The sequence below is a fragment of the Anopheles arabiensis genome, chromosome 2 (assembly GCF_016920715.1).
Source record: "Anopheles arabiensis isolate DONGOLA chromosome 2, AaraD3, whole genome shotgun sequence".
NCBI lineage: Eukaryota > Metazoa > Arthropoda > Insecta > Diptera > Culicidae > Anopheles > Anopheles arabiensis.
This window is the reverse complement of record NC_053517.1, coordinates 5,968,575-5,992,060: the sequence shown is the minus strand read 5'-3', so window position 1 is coordinate 5,992,060 and position 23,486 is coordinate 5,968,575. Positions and strand designations below refer to the sequence as shown.

The following is a 23,486-nucleotide window of genomic DNA, read 5'->3' as shown; positions in this document are numbered from 1 at the left end:
TTCCGCCCGAGAGTAGTAGAAGCGGTGGTCGCCACAATGGTGACCACACGGAAAGTAGCAGCAACAGTGAAGATGAGCGAAGAAAACATAGGCAAATAAAGCATAAGGACCATCATACTCACCGCACCTCATCGGGGACGAAGAAAAAATCACACAAATACAAGCAACGCCGGGACCACCGGGACGATTATCGCGATAATCGGCGAGAGTCGTCGCGAAGCAGCCGCCATCGGAGACCAAGTTCATCCGGCTCGGACACTTCCGATGGTAAGGTGCACAAGAAGAAAACAAAGAAGAAAAAGCGACCGCGTAGTCGTTCGCGCAGTCGATCGTAGCCAGGATGTTTTTGTTGGAAATGGACACTACAGAAAAACATCCGTAAAGGGACGTTAATATGGACCGATTTTTTTTTGAATATGAGATCCCTTGAAACCATCGTGTTTGAGGAACTTCTCTACATCTAGGGTATTTCATTTTTTATTCTTTTTTATTTAGGTGTGATGATCTTCTAGAAAACAAAATACACAACATTAAAATAGATAGTAATGCAATTTAATTTACTTGTGAACATTCGAATGATGCGTGATAAAAGAGAGGATCCTCTTCCAACTTTGTAGAAATAGCACCGTCTCTCCAAGACCACCAGCAATCAATCCTGGAAAATGAATCACAAACATGAAATCTGCTCAATCAGGAGCGTACTACACGAAGAAGACATTTGGCACTGTTTATCTCCAAATATCAACCGAATTTAGGAAATATTCCCTTCTTCCGTTAATAGATTGTTAAGATGTATCTCAGCTTTCAAATTCTGGATGATCTGGATGTAACCCCTTTTTGTCATCCCGCAGGCACGCAACACGGATCAGGATCATGAACACGTCATTACAGTACAAGATTTTATTCAATAGTTGGCACATCACTCTAGTTCAAGTTACACAGCGAGCTATTCTTAAACACTTTCACTTACAGTTATGATTATCCGAGCCTTTCCTTCCCCACCATCTCGCTGGGAACTTCTTACAATGCAGATTCATGTGACGTTTTGCCATTTTTACCGTACGCGTTCGGCATGAGGACGACGACGCGCGCATTTCCCTGCACCGACGGGACATCCGGTCCGTGGATGTAACGGCGCACAAAACCGGCCATCAGGTCGGGCGATACTGTCTTTGGATCCTGGCGTCCAAAGATCAGCACGGAACAGAGCAACGAAACCAGGATGGTAACGGCCGCTCCGAGGAATGTATACCACATGTAGGACACGCGGAACAGTGGGAAAATATCACTGAAAAGATATCACAAGAAAAAGGATCAGCGTTCAAGTCGAGCAGTGGACCGTTCTCTCGTGCCGTTTACTTACTCCGTCGTGTACACGCTCGTACTGGTTGCGTTTGCCAATGAACGGTCAAACTCGTACGTGCAGCCATCAACGGACATTGGTTTGTGCGGGAACACTATCGTGCCGGTTGCCACCCAGTACTGGGCCTTCAGGCTCAGCCACGACATGAATATCACCCCGAAAATGCCACCGGTAAGTGCACTCTGAAACGGTGTTCCCAATTAACTATTCATTCATTCATTCAAAACATTCATGTTCCAGCTCCCCAACCTACCCTAGATTCGACCCACGGGATCAGTATGCCGATGGTAAACGTTCCCAGCAGAGGGCCGTTCGTGATCGCTTCCAGGCTCATCGTCAGCTGCAGTACCGTGCCCATCTTTTCCACGACAAACACGAGCGCCGCACAGAGCGCACCGACGCCAACGACGACCGACCGCATGATCCAGTTGATCGTTCGCTGCGACAGTGGTTTGTGGACGAACGGTTTGACAAAGTCCTCCAGGATGACGGCCGACATCGAGTTGAGACAGGTGGAGAGCGAGCTGAGCGCCGCACTGAACACACCGGCCACGAACAGACCCGGCAGCCCGGGCAGATCTCGCAGAATGTCCATCACAAACAGCGGCAACAGTTGATCCTTGGCCCGGGCGAGCTGTACAGGGGAAAATACGATATACAAGGCTATAAAAGGGAGCAGGGAGTAAAAGAGCGACAAGGACACCTACCTTCGTCGTAAGAGGATCACAGTTTTGGTAGGTGGCATAAATCAACAGACCACAGTAGCTGCACAGCGACATGAGCAGACACACGCCAAACACAAAAATCCACAATGCTCGCCGGCCGGCAGCGACCGACGGAAGCGACAGATACCGCTGTATCATATTCTGGCTGACGGCGTTCGTTTGCAGCCAGTACACGAACCCACCGATCAGCTGCGACCAGAAGGTGTGCCGGGTGGTTGGATTGATGTCAAAACTGTCGAGTAGAACGAAACAAATAGACCAATTTTCCTTTTTTTGCAGTACAGCGCCACTCACTTGGGCCGTTCCAGCCGTCCCGTATTCCACGCACTGCGGAACACGACATCCGATCCGCCCAGATCGATCGTACCCTTGACGGCGACCAGTACCAGCGCACCGAACATGGAAAACGTTTGCACCACATCGGTCCACACTACCGCTTTCAGGCCACCCTGTGGATGGGAATGGCAATAGCAATTACTCTCGGAACCGAGGACAGAACATGGAATTTGAAAGCGCCCCATAAACCTACCACACAGGTGTAGAACACGCAGACAATACAAACGATCGGCGTTATCACGTGTATGTTGACTCCGGTTACTGGACACGAAACACAGGACGGGACAGCACAACAACGCACAACGGAAACATAGAACGTATGTTTGATAGGAAAGATACAACAGAAGGGAAGATTGAACCCACCGAATGGTTGGACGGAGTGAAGTTAACGGATAAATTACCTTGATTAAACGCCAACGCCGGTACGTAAATGACGATGGGAAGGTAGCCGATCTTCAAAGAAAACCAGTCAAATTAATGATAAGGTAAGGAAGGTGGAATGGATAATCGTCCGTTATACTTACATTCATAATCGTAAACATTATCGAACCGAACATGCGTAACCGGCGGTCAAAACGTGTCTCCAGATACTGGAAAGAGTGTGAGTTGATTAATTTTATGTTCTCATCATTCCTGCTTTACAACTTCCGGCCATGATGAGCCGGATCTTACTTTACGACTGCATGCAAAATAGGGCCACGTTAAGCCGTGTAATGGGGGAATTCCTTGGAGGCCAAATCTTCCCATTGCACATCGTAAAACCCGTCATCCATCATACATTCGGACCACTTGGACCACGGTTCAAATTAGCCCCCAACCCTCACGTCCTCCCCGAAACCAGTCAAAATGGACCGGTAAATCTTCTACTAACGAAGCATGAAGCATCAGATTATCTTCACCACCACCACCACCACCCTGACTCCCTCCCTTCCCTATCCACACACCACAAGTGGCTTAAAAACAATCAATCTAATTGAGTGCCAACTGCTCGTCGTGTGATGATGACGGGTGTCCTTCTCCCTCTCTGTCTTCGTGTCGTCATCGCGATTAAAGCACGGGACGTAACGGATTTGTTTTCCCTTTTCCCCCGACGCACATGAAAACTGCCAAACAATCGGACACACAATGCACGCGACCCGAAACATCGATCGATCGGTTGGTTGGCTTCTAATTGAAGATCGCCACAGAAACAGGGCGCCGTGACTGTGCGCAAATTCGAAAACGCGGGCACACTTTCACTATTTCCGGCTTGGCACACGAGCATGTGTTCGTACTCAGGGCAATCGTAAGGGTGCTAGTATGCACAAACGGTCCTTTACTATTTCACTCTTCCCCCCCCCCCACAACAGTGTTGTTGCATTTTAGGGCACCGATAGAAGGGTGTGCATGCATCATAATCTAATGCAATTCACGATCATTTGAACTTATAACCACGTTGGGGCGTTCTGGATGGGAGTCGAGATAGTTCTGGGCGTTCGGTTAGGGTCGCTACACTTCCCCACCGGCACCGTTCCTCCCCACCGGCACCGGGGGCGAGTGGGTTGCAATTGGCGCGCAATCCGTAATACACGAAAACGGGTATAAATTTAAATTTGATTCAATTAGGTAATCGCCGGGCGGGAAATTGGGGTTTGGGAAAGGCACACATGACACACCACCCGGTACACTGGCTTATTCATGGAAGCCTTCGTCACTGTGCAGAGCGTGAAAGGACGCTTTATTTAAAACGCTTTACCACCTACCTCGTACGTGGATGTGATGTTGAGCTTGTGAAACACCGGCAGGTAGATGAAGCCCATCACGAAGCCCATCAGCGTTACGCCGAGCGCCACATACACGTACTGAATGCCGAACGAATACACCTCCGTCGGTAGCCCGAGCAGGGTAATGCCGGAAATGAAGCTGGAATACAACACGACATGCACACGTGAGCGTTCGATCACAACCGTTTTTCCCCTCGTTGTCGTCACTCACCTAGCGATGAGGGAAAGGGCGATCGGGAAGACCATCATTGTCCGGCCACCCATCAGATACTCGGACTCGGTGTTGGGTTTCCGTTGCACAAAACCAAAGTAAACGCCTATCAGGATGCAGAGCATCAGCATCGACACGAACACCAGGTAGTCCGGCCAGGCGAACCGCCTCATGTGCTCCACAATGTCCTCCAGATCCGTTGCCATGATCTTCGCCTTTGATCGCCGTGGTTCGTGTATCGGGAAGGAAGAGCACCTGCGCGAACAATCACCCCAAGCGACACGCCAGGACGATGGGCGTTTTATTCATGTACACACACACACAAACACACAAATCACCGATACTATCGATTAAGGGGAGGGAAGGAAAGCACTACCGTATCGGTTTCGGAAGCTGCTACACCACCGGCGGACATCAGATGCGCGTCAGAAACGTGTTCGCGATAAAGGGACAATCCTTTATCTATCCGTCGTGGCGCAGCGAATGTTCGATCCTCGCCCGCGAACAGCTGGCAACTGCCGAGCGGGATCCCGTTTGAACATCGCGGAACCACCACCAATCGACGGTGATGCGGTAAACGGCTTACCCAACTCACAACTACGAATTCACCTCCACCGACCAAACAGAGGGGCGAGAGAAACTATTAAAGTGGTGTGTACGATGGTTGCCCCCTTCGAAGGCACACGGCCACGGGCAATATAATCTGGCAGCCGTCATGGGTTGTGGGCAGGGGGGGGGGAGGGGGATAAGGGACATGTCTGTCCTGGCGAGCGGTAGCGACAGCGGTTGAAGATTGTCCCAATAAACTGACTTTGCCCTGATTTGCACAGCGCTGGCACGTGTTGCCATGGATACCGGGTTCTTCAAAATGGTTTTCGATGAAAGTAGTAAGTGGCTTCAAGCCACCCATACATTCGTAGACTAAGGATACACACTTTACAATTGTTTTAGAGAATGTTTTTAATTACTTTCTAACGAGTATACTTGTATGGGGTCCCGTGGTACAGTCGTCAACTCGTACGACTCGATAATATGCCCGTTATTGGTTCAAGCCTAGAATAGGCCGTCCTCTATCGTAGCAAGGATTTTGATTATCTTTCCGGCTGTGTGGTAATGAATTAAGTCTCGAAAGCCTATTTTGGGCTCGGGACATGTCCACGTAGGACGACGTTGCGCCAAATAGAAGAAAAAGAAGAACTTGTATGCTATCTGTTGTTTATGCACCCTTCACAATTAACCCTGCACAAAACTGCAGCACACCCTCACCCGGAGAAAAGGGGTCTGATTGTTTTGTCTCGGACTTCCACCTCGGACCCGTCCACCGATGTGTGACGAGCGCGCGCAGTTAAGTACATAAACGGATTTAGTTTAACTTGAATGAATTACGTCCAATTGTGTGTGACGTCCCGCCACATCGAGCCAGCAAAAGTGTGTCCCTTTGCCCCATACCCCCCAAAAGCCCTGTACAACACAACCCGGTCGTTCTTTCGCTGCTATGCATGTGGTGGTTTGGTCTACCGCGGGATGCTGCTGCTAGTTGTAACGGTTTTTGTGTGCCCCACATCGCTCCTGTAAACGGTTGCCAGCCATACAATGTTGTTTGAACCTGAGCGATGCCAGAACAGGCGGTACATTCGCCTTCCCCCATTACTTGAAGGTCAAGGTTTGTCCCGGCCGCTGAGACCAGCCCGGAAGGCGGCGCGCAGGTGGAAATATCGATAGTTAATGGTCCAATTTGCCGAGGAATGCACCCAAGCTGCTGTAACGTGTTTCGTGAATGAAGCTAAAATTATACCGCGCGTTCTGCAACGTAGTTCGTATGTGCGGGTAGTGTTTTTCCTGTCCGTTACCACCAACACTACCATTTATCTGTAGCCCCGACAGCGACAATTCTCATTCAAATTTCGTCTCCTTCTCACGTTGCAAGTACAGTGCAACGCGCCAGTGGTTTGGCCTCGTGCCCACAATCTGTTGGCGTGCAATTTCGGTGTGAGGAAATTCACTTTCGGTCTCAAACCAGTCAGAACCATCGCGGCACACCAGGTGTTAGGAAGTGAAAAAAACAGTACGAAACACCCGTTGGTTTTGGGTTTTGCGGTTTACAACCAACGCGCTAGAATATAATTCATACTTGTTGTGTGGTTTTGTCTCGTTATTTGTTTGTTACATTTGTGTGAATCGTGGTCGCCTGTTGTTAGCGTTGTTTCGGTTTCAAAAATATATATGTATTGCCTCTTTCGTATTCCGGTGTCGCCTACCAAGCCCGCTGCTGATCGTGGTGGTCTAGCCGGGCGGCGCTGGGGCTGCTTCCTTGCGGTGCGCCATCCCGCTGCACCTTCGGCACGTTCGACGAGGAAGAACTGTCGGTGGCTAAACTGTCCACCGCGTTTAGGCTACGTTCGTCCGCGTCCTCCTCCTGTACACCCGCCGCCACATCCTCCTCTTCCTCTTCCTCCTCGTCCTCATCCGGGAATACACCGTTGGAGTTCAGCAGCGTGGATGACGGTTGCGAAAGAGTCGAGTTAGAATCGTCACTATCGTAGGTGAGTTGGAGCGAAGCAAAATCACGCTCAGTTGCCGGCTCGCTGTCTAGCAGTGAACCGACGCCGCCACCCTCCTGATCGGCACCGTACGCCAGAAGCGTCGTTTGGTTGTGGGCAGTTTTAAACTCGGTCGATCCGCCCGACATAGTGTCATCGCTTCCCGGCACCCATCGACCATCCGTCGGTTGTACTGGTTGTTGTAGAATGGATTTGTACTGCGTCGTTGTGTAGGGCGAACCGCCCGTCATAGTAGTGCCCGTGTCACCGCCGTTGGTGGCTTGCGACTGTACGTTGGAGTAGAATCGCGTCGATGTTGCGGGATTATCGGTATTGGCCAGGCCGCTGTACGTGCGGCTGCCGTTGGTGTATGAGTTGTTCGAGTTGCTCGTGTACGATCGGCTCGAGTACGTGGCCGAGGTGGAGGGCGATGAATTGAGGCTGATGCCCGCAATCGTCAAATCTTCCACATTTACTCTCCCCTCTACGGCCCGTATTTCCAGTCTGGAGATAAAGCAAATTGTTCATTCAAAGGGAACCTCCCAGTGCAGTTGATGATGTTGTTTGTCGCTTACCGTTTGTAGTTGTGATCGACCGACCACAGCTGCGGCAGGTGCTTGGGACGCATGGTTTGGAGGAAATTTTCGCGCCATCTACGCTCCAACTGCATCAAGCCGCCCGGCGCCTTCTTGTAGTGCTCCACCACGCGCTCCCCGTGCGCACAGTACAGCTCATTGCGCACCGACACGTCGATGTTGCTGTACTCCTCGAGCAGTGCCGGCGTAAGCTCCGTAATTTGTGGCTCATTCGGAGCCTCGGACGACGCGTCACCCTCACTGCCCAGACTGTTCAGCAGCGTAAGCAGTCGCTGCTCAAGCTCCTGCTTGCGCTCCGGTGGAATCTTGGCGGCAAAGTTCAGCAGGGCACGGGCCGCTTTCCGGATTTCGGCCATCGACTCGAGCCGGATCTCCTTCGTACCGTTCTTCTGGCCGGGCAGGGGTGCATTGCAAAGTTCGGCCAGCTCCTGGCGCAGACGTTCGTCGTACATGCTGCTCCGCTGATGACAGTCGGCACACAGCAGCAGCACATCGTGTGAGACGTGCTCCTTCATTACCACTGTATGGAAGACGAGTAAAATGTAAACGTAAGCCCCATCCACAAATAAGCAACATCCGCGCACACATACCAGGGAAATGTTTGCGATAGTCGCGCGGGACTATATTTTTACGATTGAAGCTTGAATTCGCCCCGCACACCACGCATATGTTTTCCTTCGCCTGTAGATAATATTTGCCGGCCTCGTCCACGGCCCGACCGGCCGGCTCAAAGCGCAACCGGACGGTGTACGGATTCTCACACACAAGATCGCCTAGCTCTCGCTGAACATACCATTCCGCCTTGCGGCGATCGCACGTGCACAGCAACTCACCGTCCGGAGCCTGCATCAAACAGTTGTGGTACAGTGGCTTCGTGCGCGTCGAATGGTAACGTTTGTTCCCTTTTTGATTACTAAAAAACGATAAATGGAAGGAATAGAATGAAGTATTGAACGTCTTTCGTTGCCACTGAAAGTGACAGTCTTGTGCTCTTACTTACTTTTGTGGTGCGAGGAGCTTCTTGGATTTGGAGCTTCCGCCCGATTTCGCTTTGCGATTGTTGTGCGGCTGATCCATGAAGCAGTCCATCTCCTCCAGAACTTGCTCCAGTACAACCTTGCGGCTTGTCCATGGATAGCTAGAGGGTAAAGCAATTCGGCTCGTAAAGGATCATCGTCCGACAAGATAAAACGTTAAAAAAAGAATGCACTTACTGAGGGACTAGTTTGTAGGAGAGCTTTTTAAACATCTCCACTGCCACATGGGCATCACTGGCGGCGTACTTAATCTGTCGATCGGACAGCTCCGGCGACTCCCAATCGGAGCAGCGGACTTTCCAATGCTTGTCCAGCGTAAGCCCGAGCACCTCGTTGGCCAGTCGCGCTATTCCGAGCGGTTCCAGTCCTGCCCGTTCGGCCATGTAGCGCAAATCGAGCGTGCTCTCCACCTTCAGCCGGTAATCTTCCCGTAGGACGCGAGCGTCCTCGTACGGAGAAACGCCGACCTTGATAATATTGTCGTCATTCAGCAGGTCGTACAGCTCCTGCGGTATCCTGTTGATCATGCACAGCCGTATCAGCGCGCAGAGGCCACGATGTGAGGCAAGCTGCAGCAGCGCCACCGGGCGCCGCTTGCCCTGATTGCTCACCCACTCACAGTCGAACCCCAGCACATTGTACTCCTGACAGTGTCTGTGGGAAATGGTGGCCGATTAGCGTCGAGCTTGCCAATGGCACGGCAACCAACCGGCCGATCGATACGTACCTTTGCAGCTTCTCCACTATCATGCGACAGTCGTCGGCCGTGTTGATGATGTGTACCTGCTGGCCACGGAGCGGATCCCGCTGGTTCAGTGCCTTCAGCCGGCTCATGATGCCCCGACGGTAGCGCGAAAGTACGAACAGTACACCGACACCAACGGCTGCTATGACGGCAGTAGAGACCACGGTTTTCTCACGCTGAGTCAACATTTATAACACCCCCAGGTCGGTCAGCGGACCGCCAACGTTCCCAACATGAAGGCAGGATTTTCTACTCCTTCGCTAGTTTGTAGTCGATTATTCAGCACTTGGTGTCGCAGTGTTCGCAGGCGCTGCGAATGGTCGCCTGCTCGCTTTTAACATCAAAAACAAACCAAGGATGGCCCGGAGATCGGGAAAATAAATCAATCACCTCAAGAAAAGAGCAGCAAGACGGGGCCGCTTTCTTGTCTGGCACGATTTTCTTCCACAGTCACCAGTGCGTAGAGAAAGCAAATCTTGTGCGCAGCTCATGGGATTTCGTGCGTATGTGGGTATGTGTGTATTGTTGTGACAGTGCAGGAACGTCAAATGTGCTCTATCGCTGGAGATCCATCAGGGCACTACGGGAACAGCAAATGTCTAAAAAAATCGCTTTTACTACACAATAAGAAGCTGTAAATTGAAGGAAAATTAACTTATTTGATATTTTTTACTTTTTCATACCAAAAATCCCTATTTATAGCGTGAGTATTCAAAAAAATGTAAATTGATGAAATTGGTGTTTCGGACACATCTTCTATAAGCACCTTGGGTGACATCCGTCAAGCTGTCAAAGTCCGGCTGCCCGTCAAAGCGGACCTCGTTCGGTGCTGTCAGCCCGCTGGGAGCTCTTTTCGTCGCAACTTTTCGTTCGGTTCAGACGCCATTAAACATGGGTAAACCACGTGGAATTCGTACCGCTCGCAAACACATCCGCCACCGGCGCGACCAGCGCTGGGCGGACAAGGACTACAAGAAGGCCCATTTGGGCACCCGCTGGAAGTCCAACCCGTTCGCCGGAGCGTCCCACGCCAAGGGAATCGTGCTCGAGAAGGTGGGCGTCGAAGCCAAGCAGCCGAACTCCGCCATCCGCAAGTGCGTCCGTGTGCAGCTCATCAAGAACGGCAAGAAGATCACCGCGTTCGTGCCCCGGGACGGTTGCCTCAACTACATCGAGGAGAACGACGAGGTGCTGGTTGCCGGTTTCGGTCGTAAGGGTCACGCCGTCGGTGATATTCCCGGAGTCCGCTTCAAGGTGGTGAAGGTGGCCAACGTTTCGCTGTTGGCGCTGTACAAGGAGAAGAAGGAGCGCCCGCGTTCGTAAGCGCTACTTGGTGTGGAGTTGCGATGGTCCAGCTGGTGCGGTTCTGATGGTTGCTGATGGCCATCGAATACCCATTTCGGAGACATCGGAGACGGGACAAGGGTTCGATTAATGTAAGCCGAGTGCGAAACGGAAGAAATACAAGCTACCTGGAAGGATCTTGTACCCCTTAAATAATGTGTAGTGTATGTATGTGTATGGTTTTGTCGGCGCTGTTACATTGAGAAAGTTGTTTATTTTTAGGATTGGTACGAGATACGAGCGGATCAATTTTGGCGGCTTTCAATGGAAATCACCTTTCTTGTTAATTAATTAACGATCTATGGGAGTGTGGGATTACACGAAGCCGGCAGTATTGGGAGAGAACCATCGAAGCAGCAAGAAGTTAATTTCCCCGTCATCATGAGAAATTTGATGGCTTTAATTCGCTCATTTCGAGCTGTTGAATATAGACAAGTAAAGCAATAATTGTCAATACAAAACATTATCGACGGTTTATGAGTATGTAGGCAGATCAATCCATGAGCTGAAGTTGCATCTTTGTTGATATGGTGCGCCCGGTTCGTTTGTTTACAAGTCGCACTCTCCGTTGGATTCTTTGCTTTCTTTGCTATTTGCGTAGACGAAGCAGTTTCTTATTTTATGGGGAAATTGAGGATACTTTTTTACTAGTGGTTCTTGAGCTTGATAAGCTTCTCATCGCCTTCACGCCCTCATTCCATAATATACATATGCTAGAGTGTTTGGAGAAACTTCTTGTGCGATAATTATTATGTGTTTAACATGTCTTCATGGAAATGGTTCTCTTCATCTGTAAGTTGCATATTGGGCATAACCGACTTAAGTTTAAAGCATGAATTGCTGAAACAGAAGGCATTTTATCGTAGAGGACATATTCTAGTTTTGTTGTTATGGAGCTATTCTGCTACGTTCCATTAAAACCAATTAGAAATTTTGGCCAAATAAATAAACAAGATTCTTACTGTATCGATTATCTTGAAACCCCAAATAGTGTATATTATTTTCTTGACTATCACGGTGTATGAGGTAAACCAAGGTGTATCGAATAAAAGTCGTTTGTCTTGTGAATTTGCTTCCTTTTATGCAAAGAAATAAAATCGTTATCGAGCTATTGCTTCAGTATGAAATATTTTAAATTTCCGTATGGATTTCAATTTGCCTTCAACATCCCGATGCTATCATAAATAAGCGTAAAATCCCCAGAAACACAATTGTCAATCTCATGCAGACCCGATGCCGATCCCACTGTCCACAGGGACTACGTGTCATGGTGTGTGTATTTTCTTCGTCGCCACGTCGCATTTGCTTGTTTCATTTTCGGCATTTTCACAACGAACACAAGAGCGTAGACCAAATAAATCAGGACCGTCTATTTATCGCGCAAGTGTTTCCAGCATCCAGTCAGTTGCAGTAAGTGCTCTTCCTCGGCAAGCAAACAACTCCAGTCGTACGTACTCACGTTAGTGTTACCGATTATTGTGTGCTGTAAGCAAACGTGAACAGTTTACTTCTCATGCCCCCATCAAACACGTAGTAGGCCCACTTTCGCCCCCGTTCGGCTGGATTGCCATTCCCTTTCGCAAACATTCACTTCTGTTCCGTGGTCTTTCCATTTATTTGTATGGTGCACATTTAATACCATCATCGTGTCTAGCGCGCCACGTCGTTGCTGTGTTCGTCCTACAACAAGAAAATAGATCAAACCAAAAAAAGTGCGTTGTAGTAAACCAGGGTGTCTGATGAACGCGGGTGAAAGTGGGAGCGATAGAATCATCTGGATGCGTGTGGCGTGTTTCCCCCCCCCAGAGTTTTCCATTTTTGCAACGTTTACTGATGTGTTTCTGTTTCGTGCTTGTCTCGTTTTTTCCATACAGAAACAATCCATAGCCTACCTGTTTGCTGCTGCTGAAACTGAAGCGCCTCAGCAACGCACAAAACATTTCCTGATTTAGGTAAGTGGTCACCCCTCATTGCATACACCATCCCTACCTAATGCTAATGTTGTACCGTCTTCCTTTTCCCCGTGCAGTGTTCACAGCCGAAAAAACCTCACAGCTAAAAAACAGAAAGATGGCCCCGCAGCAGCGAATCCGCATTGCCAACGAGAAGGCCAGCAAGAACATCACGATGCGTGGCAACGTGCCCAAATCGTCCAAGAACACCGAGGAAAAGTACCCGGTCGGACCGTGGCTGCTGGCCCTGTTCATCTTTGTCGTGTGCGGCTCGGCGATATTCCAGATCATTCAGTCGATTCGCATAGCATAAGAGGAGGTGGAGGAGAAAGGCTAACGAGATCTGCTGCCAGACGCTAACAACAACTACAACAACAACAACACAACCATCGTCTTGATCACAAAGGGAACCAATCGCCGCCCGCCTCCGTTCGTGTACTGTCCCGGAAAATTGTGTTTTCTTTTCTTTTTTTTTGTGGTGGAGAAAAGCGCATATTGCTTTTTCCACTGTTGTAGTCTTTTTCTTTTGCATTTGGTTCGATTTTCCGCTCCCGCAAGTGTGCTACACAACCCCTTCCTTCTCTCCTTAATTGTAGCTAAATCGCGGGGCAAATCGGATCGAATGAGGTGTAAATGTAACGTTTTTTGCTTTTAAGTGTACGTGTCTCTACGAGGCGTCATTTCCAAGACCGCTTGATATACAATGTTTCTTTTTTTTGTGTGCGTGTGTGTGTACGCTTTTCCCAGCCTGTGTTTGTAAAATATTGTGATCGTGACTTTATATGTTTTGGAAGTAAATCTTCCACGCACTGACTGAAACTGTTTAGTTTGCTTTTGCCACCTTTTGTTTTGCGGTTTGGATGACGTAGTTGGCCTTGAGGCGGCGCGAGGCGTGAGTCGCAAAACCACGCGAAATGTCGTCCCGCCTAGCGTACACACCATAGTAAATTACATCGAAAGTAGGACGGGGTGGTAGGCACCTTCCAATTCCAGCTATGCTTTTATGATTCTACCCTGTCTAAAACTGTCAGGAGGACGATGTTTCATGATCTTTCGCACAATACAACACCCCGTACGGTCGGTCGGGTGGCGTATCCGTCAGACGCCACACTCAGTAGACGACGATGCAGTTTCCAATCTCTAGAACCTTCTGTTTGCACACGTGTTAAGAAAAAAAGTGGGAGATAACAGGTGAGAACACATGTGAATGTGTGTGTCACAGAGTGTGTGGGAAGCGTGCAATCAATGAGTGTGTGTAAACAACGCAAATGCCTCAACCGATCTGCGCGATCCTCTAGCCTCTAAGCCGAATCTAATCGAATGCGCATCGAAGCAGCTTACAAGATACATGCGAGACAAATAGAGAAAGGTGTTGGGAAAAGAGACAGAAAACCACGCTCTAGACACAAGGGGGAGGAGACAGCTGTTTCCGAATCTTTTAAAGACCAAACAAGAAATGTGTTGCTTTTCTTGACCAACGTGTTAAAACGTTTACGGCCGGCGCGGAGCAAACCCATGTATGTTGGGGGGGTGGATAGAGCATAAATAATGAAGAAAATACTTTAACAAAAAAATAGTAAAAAGAAACACTCACAACACAAAACAAACAAACAATGGCCCCCCACTCAGACAACTCCATTCTTTTTTTTTTGTCTTGCGTATTCTTTCAAATGCGGAACGCGATGCGAAAAACAGTCGCAAAAGGGAAATTGCAGTATATACACATTAAGTGAAGTGTGGGAAGAAAGAGAGAGAGAGAGAGCACTACTTCAACTGACAAAAACACTGATTTGGTGAAAATTATATATTATCAATGTGAAACAAAATAACTTATATGCCTAAAAGTTGTGTTTTTTTAATCAATCTCGCTTCGTCCTCCTCTGAAAGTCATCCGAAATGGTAGAACAAGTTTAGTCCCCCCTCCAGGAATTTGGGTTATAGACGATCGAAAGTGTGTATCCTACATCAAACCGCCTGTATCAACAACGAGTGTAGTAACTGCGTTTCAAATATGTTTGGATCGAGGCGGAGGTGTTGTACTGATGGCGCAGTTGCTCCACAACGTGGCCACTCCGTTATCTCCCAACCGTGTCGTTGACATTGAGAAAACATTCGAGAGTTTCAAGTAGGTGCGCGAGGGGGATGACGGACTGGGCAGCAACAGGAATGACCACCGGGTGGTGGTGGTGATTATTGCCGGTCGGGGAATTGCGCTGATAGCAGGTTGAGAACCTCATATCTGTTACGTCGTATACACCACCACACACTATCGTAATTGGCAATGATTGGTTATTTTGGTCTTCAAGTTTGCCCCTGTTGCCAAAATGGTTCAAGCCATTACCAAAAGTGTGAAATTATATGTGGTTAATAGGAGTGTATGTTGATATCCATATTAAATTGGTAATAAGAATGTTCGTAAAAATTCTAAACCACGTGTAATCGGTAAAGATTACGCACTCAACGAATTGAAGTTTTCAGTCGTAGATTGTGTTTATATAGCGCTTTGAGCGCCCCTTCTCACATGTCCTCGATAGTATAGTGGTCAGTATCCCCGCCTGTCACGCGGGAGACCGGGGTTCGATTCCCCGTCGGGGAGGCGATTCTTTTTTTCTCGTTTCCTTTTTCACAACTTTTTTTTACAAACAGCTTTCTTACCGTACCGAAATAAAACATTAATCACCAGCTCCTTGCAGTATTATATCGCTCCCTTTCTCGGCCACCGCAATCACTACCGAGTTCGGCGTACCGGACACGGGTGCGGGGAAAATGCTTGCATCCACCACTCGCAATCCTTTCACTCCGTTGACTCTGTTATGATGGAAAGAAAAATAAATGAAAATTTCGCTCCAATTGAAATTGTTTTCCCATACTAACCTTAGCTGATTGTCAACCACAGCCTCGTTGTGCAGCCCGATCGCTGCCGTCCCACCGGGATGATGCCCGGTCAGTGCCGAGGTACGGAGGATACACTCCAAAAACCGATCCGACGGTTCCTCCTGCGACCCATCCACGGGTGGACCAAAGTTTGAACATCGTTTCACGTTTGGCCAGTGCAGATGGGCCCCGATCCGACGGAACGCTGCCGTGCGTACCGTTCGAGCGGCCAGTCGGATCGCCTCGATCATACACTCGATGTCGGTCCGATCCTTCAGATAGTTGGGATTGAAGAACGGTTCACTGTCGATGTGTCGATCGCGGAGAAAAATTGCACCCCGACTGGCCGGTTGATGGCAGGTGCTCAGAAACAGGAAACCCTCCTGGCTGGTGTTTTGGTAGGAGGGGAAAAACGCTCGAAACGTGTCCTGCTTCATGTTCGACACGTGGCGCAACGCTTGCTCGTCGACACTGCCCATCCCGAAGAGGATGATACCGAACCGACCACCGCGAGGGCTACCAATGCCGGCGATGGCGGTCGTGGCCAGCACACCCTGACCGTGCTGGAGGTACTGGCTGATCGTATCCACCGAAAGGACCTTATCCATCGTTACGCTGGCCGTGGCGTTGATGCTGACGAACAGTGGTAGATTGAGGTGATCGAAATAGTTGTTGCCCACGTGCGGGGAATCGTGCACCAGAGCGATACCGTGTCGCTTGAGCTCCAGTTTCGGCCCAATGCCGGACAGTTTCAGCAGCTGCGGTGTATGCAGTGCCCCTGCGCTGAGAATCACCTCCTGCTTAGCGGCAATGGTGACTGATTGTGCATTGGGACCGTTTCCAGTGGCTTGCTGCACGAGGATGCCCCTCGTTCGATTGGTTTCATCGAACAGAACCTTTGCAACGGACGTGGAGGTAAGAATGGTCAGATTGGGTCGTCGGAAGGCGGGACGAAGGTAAGCATGGTAGCTACTCCAACGGATTCCGTTCCGGATGGTGTACCGGGCGGGTTTGAAAAGATACTCCGAGCCAAGCTCTAGCGGTGCCTCGGTGAACACTTTCGCTAGTAGCGAGTCCCGCGTGTCCACCTCGGTTATGTGCAAACCTTCCGCTGTTGGGTGGATTTGGGTAGGTTTTCTCGAACAAAAGGTAATGCTTGCACCATGCTTGTCACTGTCCGATAGAATTGAGGCGTAGTGGTTGTTGGTCTGAAAGAATAAGGATGAAAGTAACTTATTTACAGCATTCGAAGATGTCCACGTAGCTTACCTCATACAGCTCTTCGCCAGTCAGTTGCTGATTGCATTCACTCGTCTCATCCTCGTCCTCCCGTTCACCATCCACCGGACGGTTCAGCTTATCCAGATAAGGTTTCATCGCGTGCCAGCTCCAATCACGTGCACCTAGCCGCTCCCAACGGTCAAAATCCTCCCGTATGCCCGTAAAATGCAACATGTAGTTAATTTGTCCCGAGCCGCCCAGTCCTTTGCCGCGTGGTAGCAGTTGTTGCTGTAACCACGGTCCAAGCGTTAATTAATGACCAAAATGCCCGAGTTCACTTGCACACTTACATTGTTCCCTAGACCATGGGAGGAGTATTTCTGTGGTGTCGTCCGGAATGCCCAATCGTACTTCGTACCCTGCATGGCCGTGCTGATCAGGGGGATGATGGAAGCGGCCCCAAACGTATCACCAGCTTCCACCAGCAGCACGGTTACGTTCGGATTTTCGGACAGCCGATTGGCCAACACACATCCCGCAGTTCCAGCACCGACTGGAGGGAAAGGATTGTCGTTAGCGACCTAAAACCTATTCATACAGCTTGCTACTACCTGTCTTACCGATAATGTAATCGAACGAACGATCTTGCAGTAGGCGTGGATCGCGGATTTGATTGGGAATGATTTCCACACCGAGCCATATCCACAGCGCAAGCAATGCACCACAACACAGTGCGGTCGTCACGAGTGAAGCAAGCACCAGTTTCTTCAGGCAACCCATCGTTCCCAGTTGTTCACTTGATACTGACCCTGGAATGGCGTTACCGTATCGAAACTGCGTACGGAAAATCGATCGACCGATGGCGTTTTCCCTTTAATCCTATTACGTGCGAAAAACCCCGCGAGTGCGCTATTTTTACCTCAACCAACACATCCAGTACCTCTCTCTCGCTCTGTTGTTCCGGTTTGTTGAAACACCTTTATTGCTTCAACCGTTTACAATCGCACAGTGGCAAAGCATTTTTTTTTACAACGATTTTCCTTACACACTAAATCCTTATCGAACGAGAAGCGGGAGCACACAGAACAACACTCTGCCGGCACCTGGAACGGGCTAGAGCGTTCAGGCGCGAAGCATTTCCTCATCATCCGTAAGGTTGGCCGACTCTTCGAGCTGTTTCTCCAGCTTGCGGGCATCGACGTACTGGATCTCCTCCTCGCCCTCGCCGTCCTCCACATCCATGAGCAGGGCCGATTCCTGTGCTTCCTCCTTCGCCCGCCGCTCCTTCAGTCCGATGGCGGGTGAGCGGATCAGTGAAATGTTCTTCTGCACGTCCACAATGTCGCGATGGATCTCGTGTTCGCGCGCCTTGCGCAGCCGCTCCATCACGAAGTGGCACTCGCGCCGGTGCTTGATTTCGTTGATCTTCTTCACCGCCTCGATCGTCTTGTTCCACAGCTCGCGATCGTACTTGACCGGGACGTTGCGCCGCTTCTCGAACTCGAAGCTCGGGTCGACCGTCAGCTCCTTCGCGTTCGTCTTGCGGTACGCCTTGGTCCAGCGGATCTTGCGCGGGTTCTTCTTTTTGTTGAACGCACGGCGACACTTGGACCGACAGAATCGGAACACCTAACCGGGGTGGGGGGGGGGGGGAAACAATGCCAGATTAGTGCACAAGAAGGAGGTAAACAAACCGAGAGCAAACTTCGCTCACCTTGCAGTCGTTGCGCACGAAAACCATCCCATGGCCGGGATAGATTTTGTTGGAGCAGAAGAAACACGTCTCGATACGCATTTTGGTGGCGTATTGGGGACGATTTTAACACAAACGTTGAAGAATTTGCTGTTGAAATTTTCTATTTCAACATTTGTGCCGTCCGGAGCCGCGTGTTGTTGCTGTCAAAAAGAACGGTCTATAGATGAGCAGGTTGGTTAAAGCAAGGAGCGGGCGGCCATATTGAATGGAGAAGGTATTGTGAACCGACACGAAATGTTGTAAATAAAACATTGAAAATCCTTAAAAGTTAACATATCTCATGTAATATGAGTGTGAAACGAGACAAAATGCCCTTGTTTTGAATAATATTACTAATTTTCCTCGAATTATCTCAAAGATTCGAAATGAATTTGATGATTAGCGATACAACAACGCCATCTGTTGGTGGATTTCGAAACCCTCATAATGAAGATTCAAATTAACCAGTAAACGCTTTCAAAGGTTATTTTAAAATTACCCACTACTAATGCTGCCTGTCGATACAGAACAAAGAAATCTATAATAAAGTCGTGCGTGAATAAGCGTGTGCCAAAGAACTTAAGAAGAACAAAAACAGTTTGCAAGCGTCACCGTCATTGGTGTTGGTAGACGCTCGGCGGTCTGTGACGACCGATCGTTGGGAAATTGGTTTAGTAACGTTAGTCCGAGAAGAGAACGCCAACAGCAATCGAGATTAGACGCACAGAACCACATTGATTTCAAACCCCCGTGCTTGTCGCTGTGTGAACAACTCTACAGTGCAGTCAAAGTGTCACATGGTAAGGGCTCGTTCAACTCCAGCTCGAAAGGTTCGTTCTCCAGCAGGATAATTTTAAAAAAATAAACCCGTTCCTGTGTGCGTGAGAGTTTAATGCCCTTGGGCCATGAACTTGGGGCAACCAGACCGTGTGCGCTCACTGTGTTGGTGTGTGAAAATTCCCTCGCCAAACGGGCAAGTATGAGCCCGTACACGTGCGTAACCAGTGCGCGTGAACAACGCGTTGGCCAACACCGAAGATATCGATAAAATTAGCCAGCGCATTGGTCCATCCCACCCGTGGTCGTGCACTAGTAGATGTGAATTGCATGTGCAGTGCGTGTACGTTGTGTTTGTTCATATAAGTACCGCGCGCGCCCGTGTGTGCGTGCACGATGATGTGTGATGATGCGGGAAATGCGGCGGAAAATCCCGGAAATCAGTAGCAGTAGTTCTGTTTCGGTTTCGGGTAAATGTGTGCTAACGTAACGTGTCTTAACCGAGCAATATTGATCGTGGGGTAACTAGGCTGTTAGCGAGAAGCATAAATTTCATCTTCAGTGAGAAAATGCTAATAATCTTCTTCCTTCTCATCCACCCTATTCTACCCCACACAAACACACAAAAGAGGGGGTTGATACAGTGCACCAACCACCCATTCATCTCACTGCGCTGACAGCGAAAGTGGGAAATGGGGCGGGATGCTGCGTGCTCGCCGCTTGGTGAGACCGCGCAATGATCCGTGGATCTCTTTGTTTCGTGATCGTACCGTTTGCATCACTCCCCTTCCGTTTCGAGGGACTGTAAAGGGCGGGGGTTGCAATATAACGTGGTGAATGCTTTTACTTCTCCCTTCTGAATTGTGCTAATTTGTATGTTTAGTTTATTATTGTTGGTTAATACGTTTAGTTGCAGATCGATCATGATCGTGTAGTGTTGAGTATAGTGCCCCCCTTTCGCTTGATCGTTTAATTTATTCCTATTTGCTCACAGTCGTGTTTGCTTCTAAACTCATTTTCTTCTAATTTCTCGCATTTTTTTTAAATTTACTTACAGCTTTCTAATCCTTTGCTAACTGGTCAAGTACCAAAACAGTCGCTGAAAACACTGCAATTCATGTCGTAATAAGGTGAGTACTACGGTAAGATGACAACCGACAATGGCACACAGAGGCACACACCACCTTTACCTTCAACCGGATGCTAAATTGCAAAACGAGATCATTTTCTCGTAACTTAATTGCTTGCTCGTTGTTCGCACTGTTCATGCACTGATTGCTTTTACTACAACAGTACAACCAGCAGAGATGGCAAGTACACCTCACGCACCTGTTTTTTTTCTTCGTTTTTTGTTGCTATTTTTCATCAAATTTGCATGACAATGTACTTGAAAATTCACTCCATCAGCCTGGAATTACCTCATGACAACTGGGGCGTGTATTTCGTGCCTGTGTCGGCTTCACCTTCCTTCTTTCCTACCAGACCTTGGCCCGGCGATTTTGGAGCCTCTTTTAATTAGTGACTTTGTTTGCAACGACAGCGCCAAGAATGAAGATGAACCTTTTCGTTTTATGGCCTAGTAATTATTTAAAAAATAAAATGATACAGCCACTTTTCTGTGCCCACCTCACACGTATCTAGAGCTTTCGAGGAGGTTTATGGCAATGCCGATTGGGCATTTTTTCTAACTTAACGAACGTGCGTGCTGTGGATTCGTTCGTGTTTCGATCGATCGGCGATAGTGCGGTGCTAGTCGCCATTTTACCCCAGCACGAAGAGAGTGAGTGTGTGTTTTCTGCGTTTAACATTTCGGCGCTATTTTAGTGTGTGTTTTAATGGTTGTTTGTACAAGTGAAGATGCATCGTTCGCTAGTCCAGTATGCATCCAAAATTGATATCGTGGTGACGGTTGCCGTCCACCTAACCTAACCATTCCTACCTTTTTTTTCCTTTTGGCAGAGATTTATCCCTCGTCGGTATGGCTAGCTCCAGCAATCGAAGCGACTCGCGCCGGCACGCATCCTCCACCGCTTCCGCCCATTCGAGCACCATTCCAGGCAGCTCTTCTGCCTCCACGTCCTCCTCCGGCGCTGCTACCACCTCCTACCACAGATTGATGAGCTTGTCGCCGCCCGACTCGCCCAACGCGACGCTGTCCCTGTCGGCCAGCAGCTCCTCGGCCCGGGACGCTCCCTCCCACCGGCACGTCCTTTCGCACATCTACGACATCTTCAAGTGTACGATCTGCTTCGGCCGGCTGGAGGATCCGCACCTGTGCCCCCAGTGCTCGAAGCTGTACTGCTACGACTGTATCGGCGAGTGGCTCGATTCGGGCAGCAGCCAGAGCTGCCCGAACTGCAAGATCTTCCTGCAGCTCGATCAGCTCGTGAAGGTGCGCTGGTTCGACGACATCCAGCAGCTGCAGCGCAGCCTGGTTGCGCTGACCTGCGGCAAGCCAGGGGAGGAAAGCATCGTGGCCGCGGCCGACCTCTGTCCGAAGCATCGCAAGCGGGTGAACTTCTACTGCTCCACCTGCGAGCAGTGCGTGTGTGAGGAGTGCGCGACCGGCGGGGACGGCGATGCGGGACAGCACCGGGACCACACGTTCAAGGCGCTGCAGGTGACGTACGAGCAGCACGTGGCCCTGCTGGACGGCGAGCTGGAGAAGGTGGAGCACTACCGGGACAAGATGTCGCTGCTGCTGGACAAGATCGACCGGAACGTGGAGCTGATCCGGCTGGTGAAGACCGCCAAGCACAAGGAGCTGGAGGCGATCATGGTCGCCGCACTGAACAGCCTCGACCGGCAGGAGGAGCAAAAGCTGACCAAGCTGCGCGTCCACCAGTTCAAACTGATGACCGAGATCGAGAAGGTGAACGGGAAGCTGCAGGCGATGCGCTACGACATGGAGTTCCACAGCAAGCCGCAGCTGATACAGATGAAGCCGAAGATTGTGGCCGCCTGCAACGCGATCCGGCTGCCGCCGATCCGCGACTTTCAGCAGATCTGCGTGCCGGCCAGCCTGAAGATGTGAGTGCGGCAGGTGCTAGCAGATCAGAGCGGGAAGGGCATCTTAAACAGCACAATTTCGTTTCATTTTTGGAATTTCAGTGAAATTCCGCACCTGTTCGAGACGGGCGTCTTTGTGGTGCAGAACTTTTCCACCTTCGGCGACAACAAGGTGGTGTACTCGAACGAGTTTTCCGACTGCATGGGGCGCACCTGGCGCATCATGGCGTGGTGCGTCATATCGGAGGATCACTTCGGCATCTATCTGGAGCTGGTGCACGGCAGTCCCTGCTGGTAAGCGTTGTATTTTGTAGATCCTTTTGTGACTATTGATCGGATCGCTCCCACTCGCAGGATGGAGTGTACCTTCCAGCTGATACACCTCGAGCCGGAGAAGACGATCAGCAAGACGATCCGCCAGTACTTCGACCGGACGCCCCAGAAGGGCTGGGGTTTGCGGGACTTTGTCACGCTGCAAACGATACTGGAGGAAAACTATCTGCGGCTGAACGATTCGATCGAGCTGCTGTACAACATACGGCCCTGCTCGCCGACCGAGACGGACCATGCGCTGGATGCAGACGAATCGTCGAGCGAACATTGAGGAGGAGGCGGAGAAGGAGAAGATCCTGGAAAGCCCTCAGTGCCATTATTCTGTCATTTTGTTCTATTAACATTATTGTACTGTTTGTTTGCTTTTGTTTTTTTTATGTTTTGTTTACAAGACTGATGAAGAGGCAGGAGAGTGATGGATGCATTAGTGTCGTAAGATTAAAATAAAATTATATCGTAAAGTGTAGCCACCAAGCCTTCGGTTCGATTCGTTGCGGAGATTAGGAGCGGGACAGTGGAAATGGGATGTAAAAATCATATTTATTGTTATGCTGTTGTGGCAGGGTCTCTCCGTAAAACGCTATGATGATGACGATGATGACGATGGTGGTGGTGAGCAAAAGTAAAAGTAATCGCTCGCCGTCTCGCTACCGCCAAAGTGTCTTTGATTTGCGGCTTGACCACAGCACCGTGTGTGCCTGTGTTTCTAGTGGCGTTTCTTTCCCGATCTTTTCTTATCCGGAGTTCCCACCGTGTACTGAGAGCTCTAAGCCACCAAGCCATTGCGCTTTGAGCTGGCGGCCGCTTGAGGTTTGCAATCGAGTCGAGGCTGGCATGTGCATCTTTAAGGCCACGAACGAATGCACGATAAGCAAAGCGAGCCCTCTCGGTTCGTGGTTATACAGGCTGCTCCCCCCCCCCACAA

General features: G+C 49.7%; 7 protein-coding genes and 1 non-coding gene across 13 annotated transcripts; 4 read left to right on the top strand and 4 right to left on the bottom strand.

The window, feature by feature from the left end:
- Positions 1-885: 885 nt before the first annotated feature.
- On the bottom strand, positions 886-4,929 carry LOC120893967 (sodium-coupled monocarboxylate transporter 1). The gene is made up of 10 exons (XM_040296227.1): positions 4,399-4,929; positions 4,167-4,326; positions 2,949-3,014; positions 2,826-2,877; positions 2,618-2,685; positions 2,383-2,537; positions 2,071-2,320; positions 1,617-1,997; positions 1,364-1,545; positions 886-1,288 (listed from the first exon to the last, which is right to left on the bottom strand). Exons 1-10 carry the CDS (start codon positions 4,602-4,604, stop codon positions 1,021-1,023), a joined length of 1,788 nt encoding a protein of 595 aa, XP_040152161.1. The 5' UTR covers positions 4,605-4,929; the 3' UTR covers positions 886-1,020.
- Positions 4,930-6,481: 1,552 nt separating this feature from the next.
- Positions 6,482-9,840, bottom strand: LOC120893964 (exonuclease 3'-5' domain-containing protein 2). The gene is made up of 6 exons (XM_040296224.1): positions 9,299-9,840; positions 8,749-9,225; positions 8,535-8,672; positions 8,125-8,447; positions 7,514-8,054; positions 6,482-7,442 (listed from the first exon to the last, which is right to left on the bottom strand). The coding sequence occupies exons 1-6, from the start codon at positions 9,502-9,504 to the stop codon at positions 6,653-6,655; spliced, it is 2,475 nt and encodes an 824-aa protein (XP_040152158.1). The 5' UTR covers positions 9,505-9,840; the 3' UTR covers positions 6,482-6,652.
- Positions 9,841-10,154: 314 nt separating this feature from the next.
- LOC120893973 (40S ribosomal protein S23) lies at positions 10,155-10,813 on the top strand. The gene has a single exon (XM_040296234.1). It carries the CDS (start codon positions 10,208-10,210, stop codon positions 10,637-10,639), a length of 432 nt encoding a protein of 143 aa, XP_040152168.1. The 5' UTR covers positions 10,155-10,207; the 3' UTR covers positions 10,640-10,813.
- A 1,104-nt stretch (positions 10,814-11,917) lies between these two features.
- Positions 11,918-14,441, top strand: LOC120893974 (stress-associated endoplasmic reticulum protein 2). Of its 2 annotated transcripts, none has more exons than XM_040296236.1 (3): positions 11,918-12,119; positions 12,535-12,612; positions 12,690-14,441. In XM_040296236.1, exon 3 carries the CDS (start codon positions 12,731-12,733, stop codon positions 12,923-12,925), a length of 195 nt encoding a protein of 64 aa, XP_040152170.1. In that variant the 5' UTR covers positions 11,918-12,119; positions 12,535-12,612; positions 12,690-12,730; the 3' UTR covers positions 12,926-14,441. The 2 variants fall into 2 exon arrangements, with proteins under 2 accessions (XP_040152170.1, XP_040152171.1); XM_040296237.1 differs by lacking the exon at positions 11,918-12,119 and adding an exon at positions 12,184-12,372.
- LOC120893965 (neither inactivation nor afterpotential protein G) lies at positions 14,402-17,523 on the bottom strand. Its single transcript, XM_040296225.1, has 5 exons — positions 17,328-17,523; positions 17,058-17,260; positions 16,756-16,995; positions 15,487-16,694; positions 14,402-15,420 (listed from the first exon to the last, which is right to left on the bottom strand). The coding sequence occupies exons 1-5, from the start codon at positions 17,485-17,487 to the stop codon at positions 15,285-15,287; spliced, it is 1,947 nt and encodes a 648-aa protein (XP_040152159.1). The 5' UTR covers positions 17,488-17,523; the 3' UTR covers positions 14,402-15,284.
- Positions 15,137-15,208, top strand: Trnad-guc. The gene has a single exon. It is a non-coding gene; the product is annotated as a tRNA-Asp (tRNA).
- A 134-nt stretch (positions 17,524-17,657) lies between the features above and the next one.
- LOC120893972 (probable ribosome biogenesis protein RLP24) lies at positions 17,658-18,623 on the bottom strand. Its single transcript, XM_040296233.1, has 2 exons — positions 18,422-18,623; positions 17,658-18,336 (listed from the first exon to the last, which is right to left on the bottom strand). Exons 1-2 carry the CDS (start codon positions 18,500-18,502, stop codon positions 17,830-17,832), a joined length of 588 nt encoding a protein of 195 aa, XP_040152167.1. The 5' UTR covers positions 18,503-18,623; the 3' UTR covers positions 17,658-17,829.
- A 428-nt stretch (positions 18,624-19,051) lies between these two features.
- Positions 19,052-23,027, top strand: LOC120896947 (E3 ubiquitin-protein ligase TRIM37-like). Of its 5 annotated transcripts, none has more exons than XM_040301484.1 (5): positions 19,052-19,242; positions 20,277-20,349; positions 21,179-22,249; positions 22,331-22,522; positions 22,583-23,027. In XM_040301484.1, exons 3-5 carry the CDS (start codon positions 21,198-21,200, stop codon positions 22,830-22,832), a joined length of 1,494 nt encoding a protein of 497 aa, XP_040157418.1. In that variant the 5' UTR covers positions 19,052-19,242; positions 20,277-20,349; positions 21,179-21,197; the 3' UTR covers positions 22,833-23,027. The 5 variants fall into 5 exon arrangements, with proteins under 5 accessions (XP_040157418.1, XP_040157419.1, XP_040157420.1 ...); XM_040301485.1 differs by having other exon boundaries at positions 19,052-19,272; XM_040301486.1 differs by lacking the exon at positions 19,052-19,242 and adding an exon at positions 19,572-19,689.
- Positions 23,028-23,486: the final 459 nt, after the last annotated feature.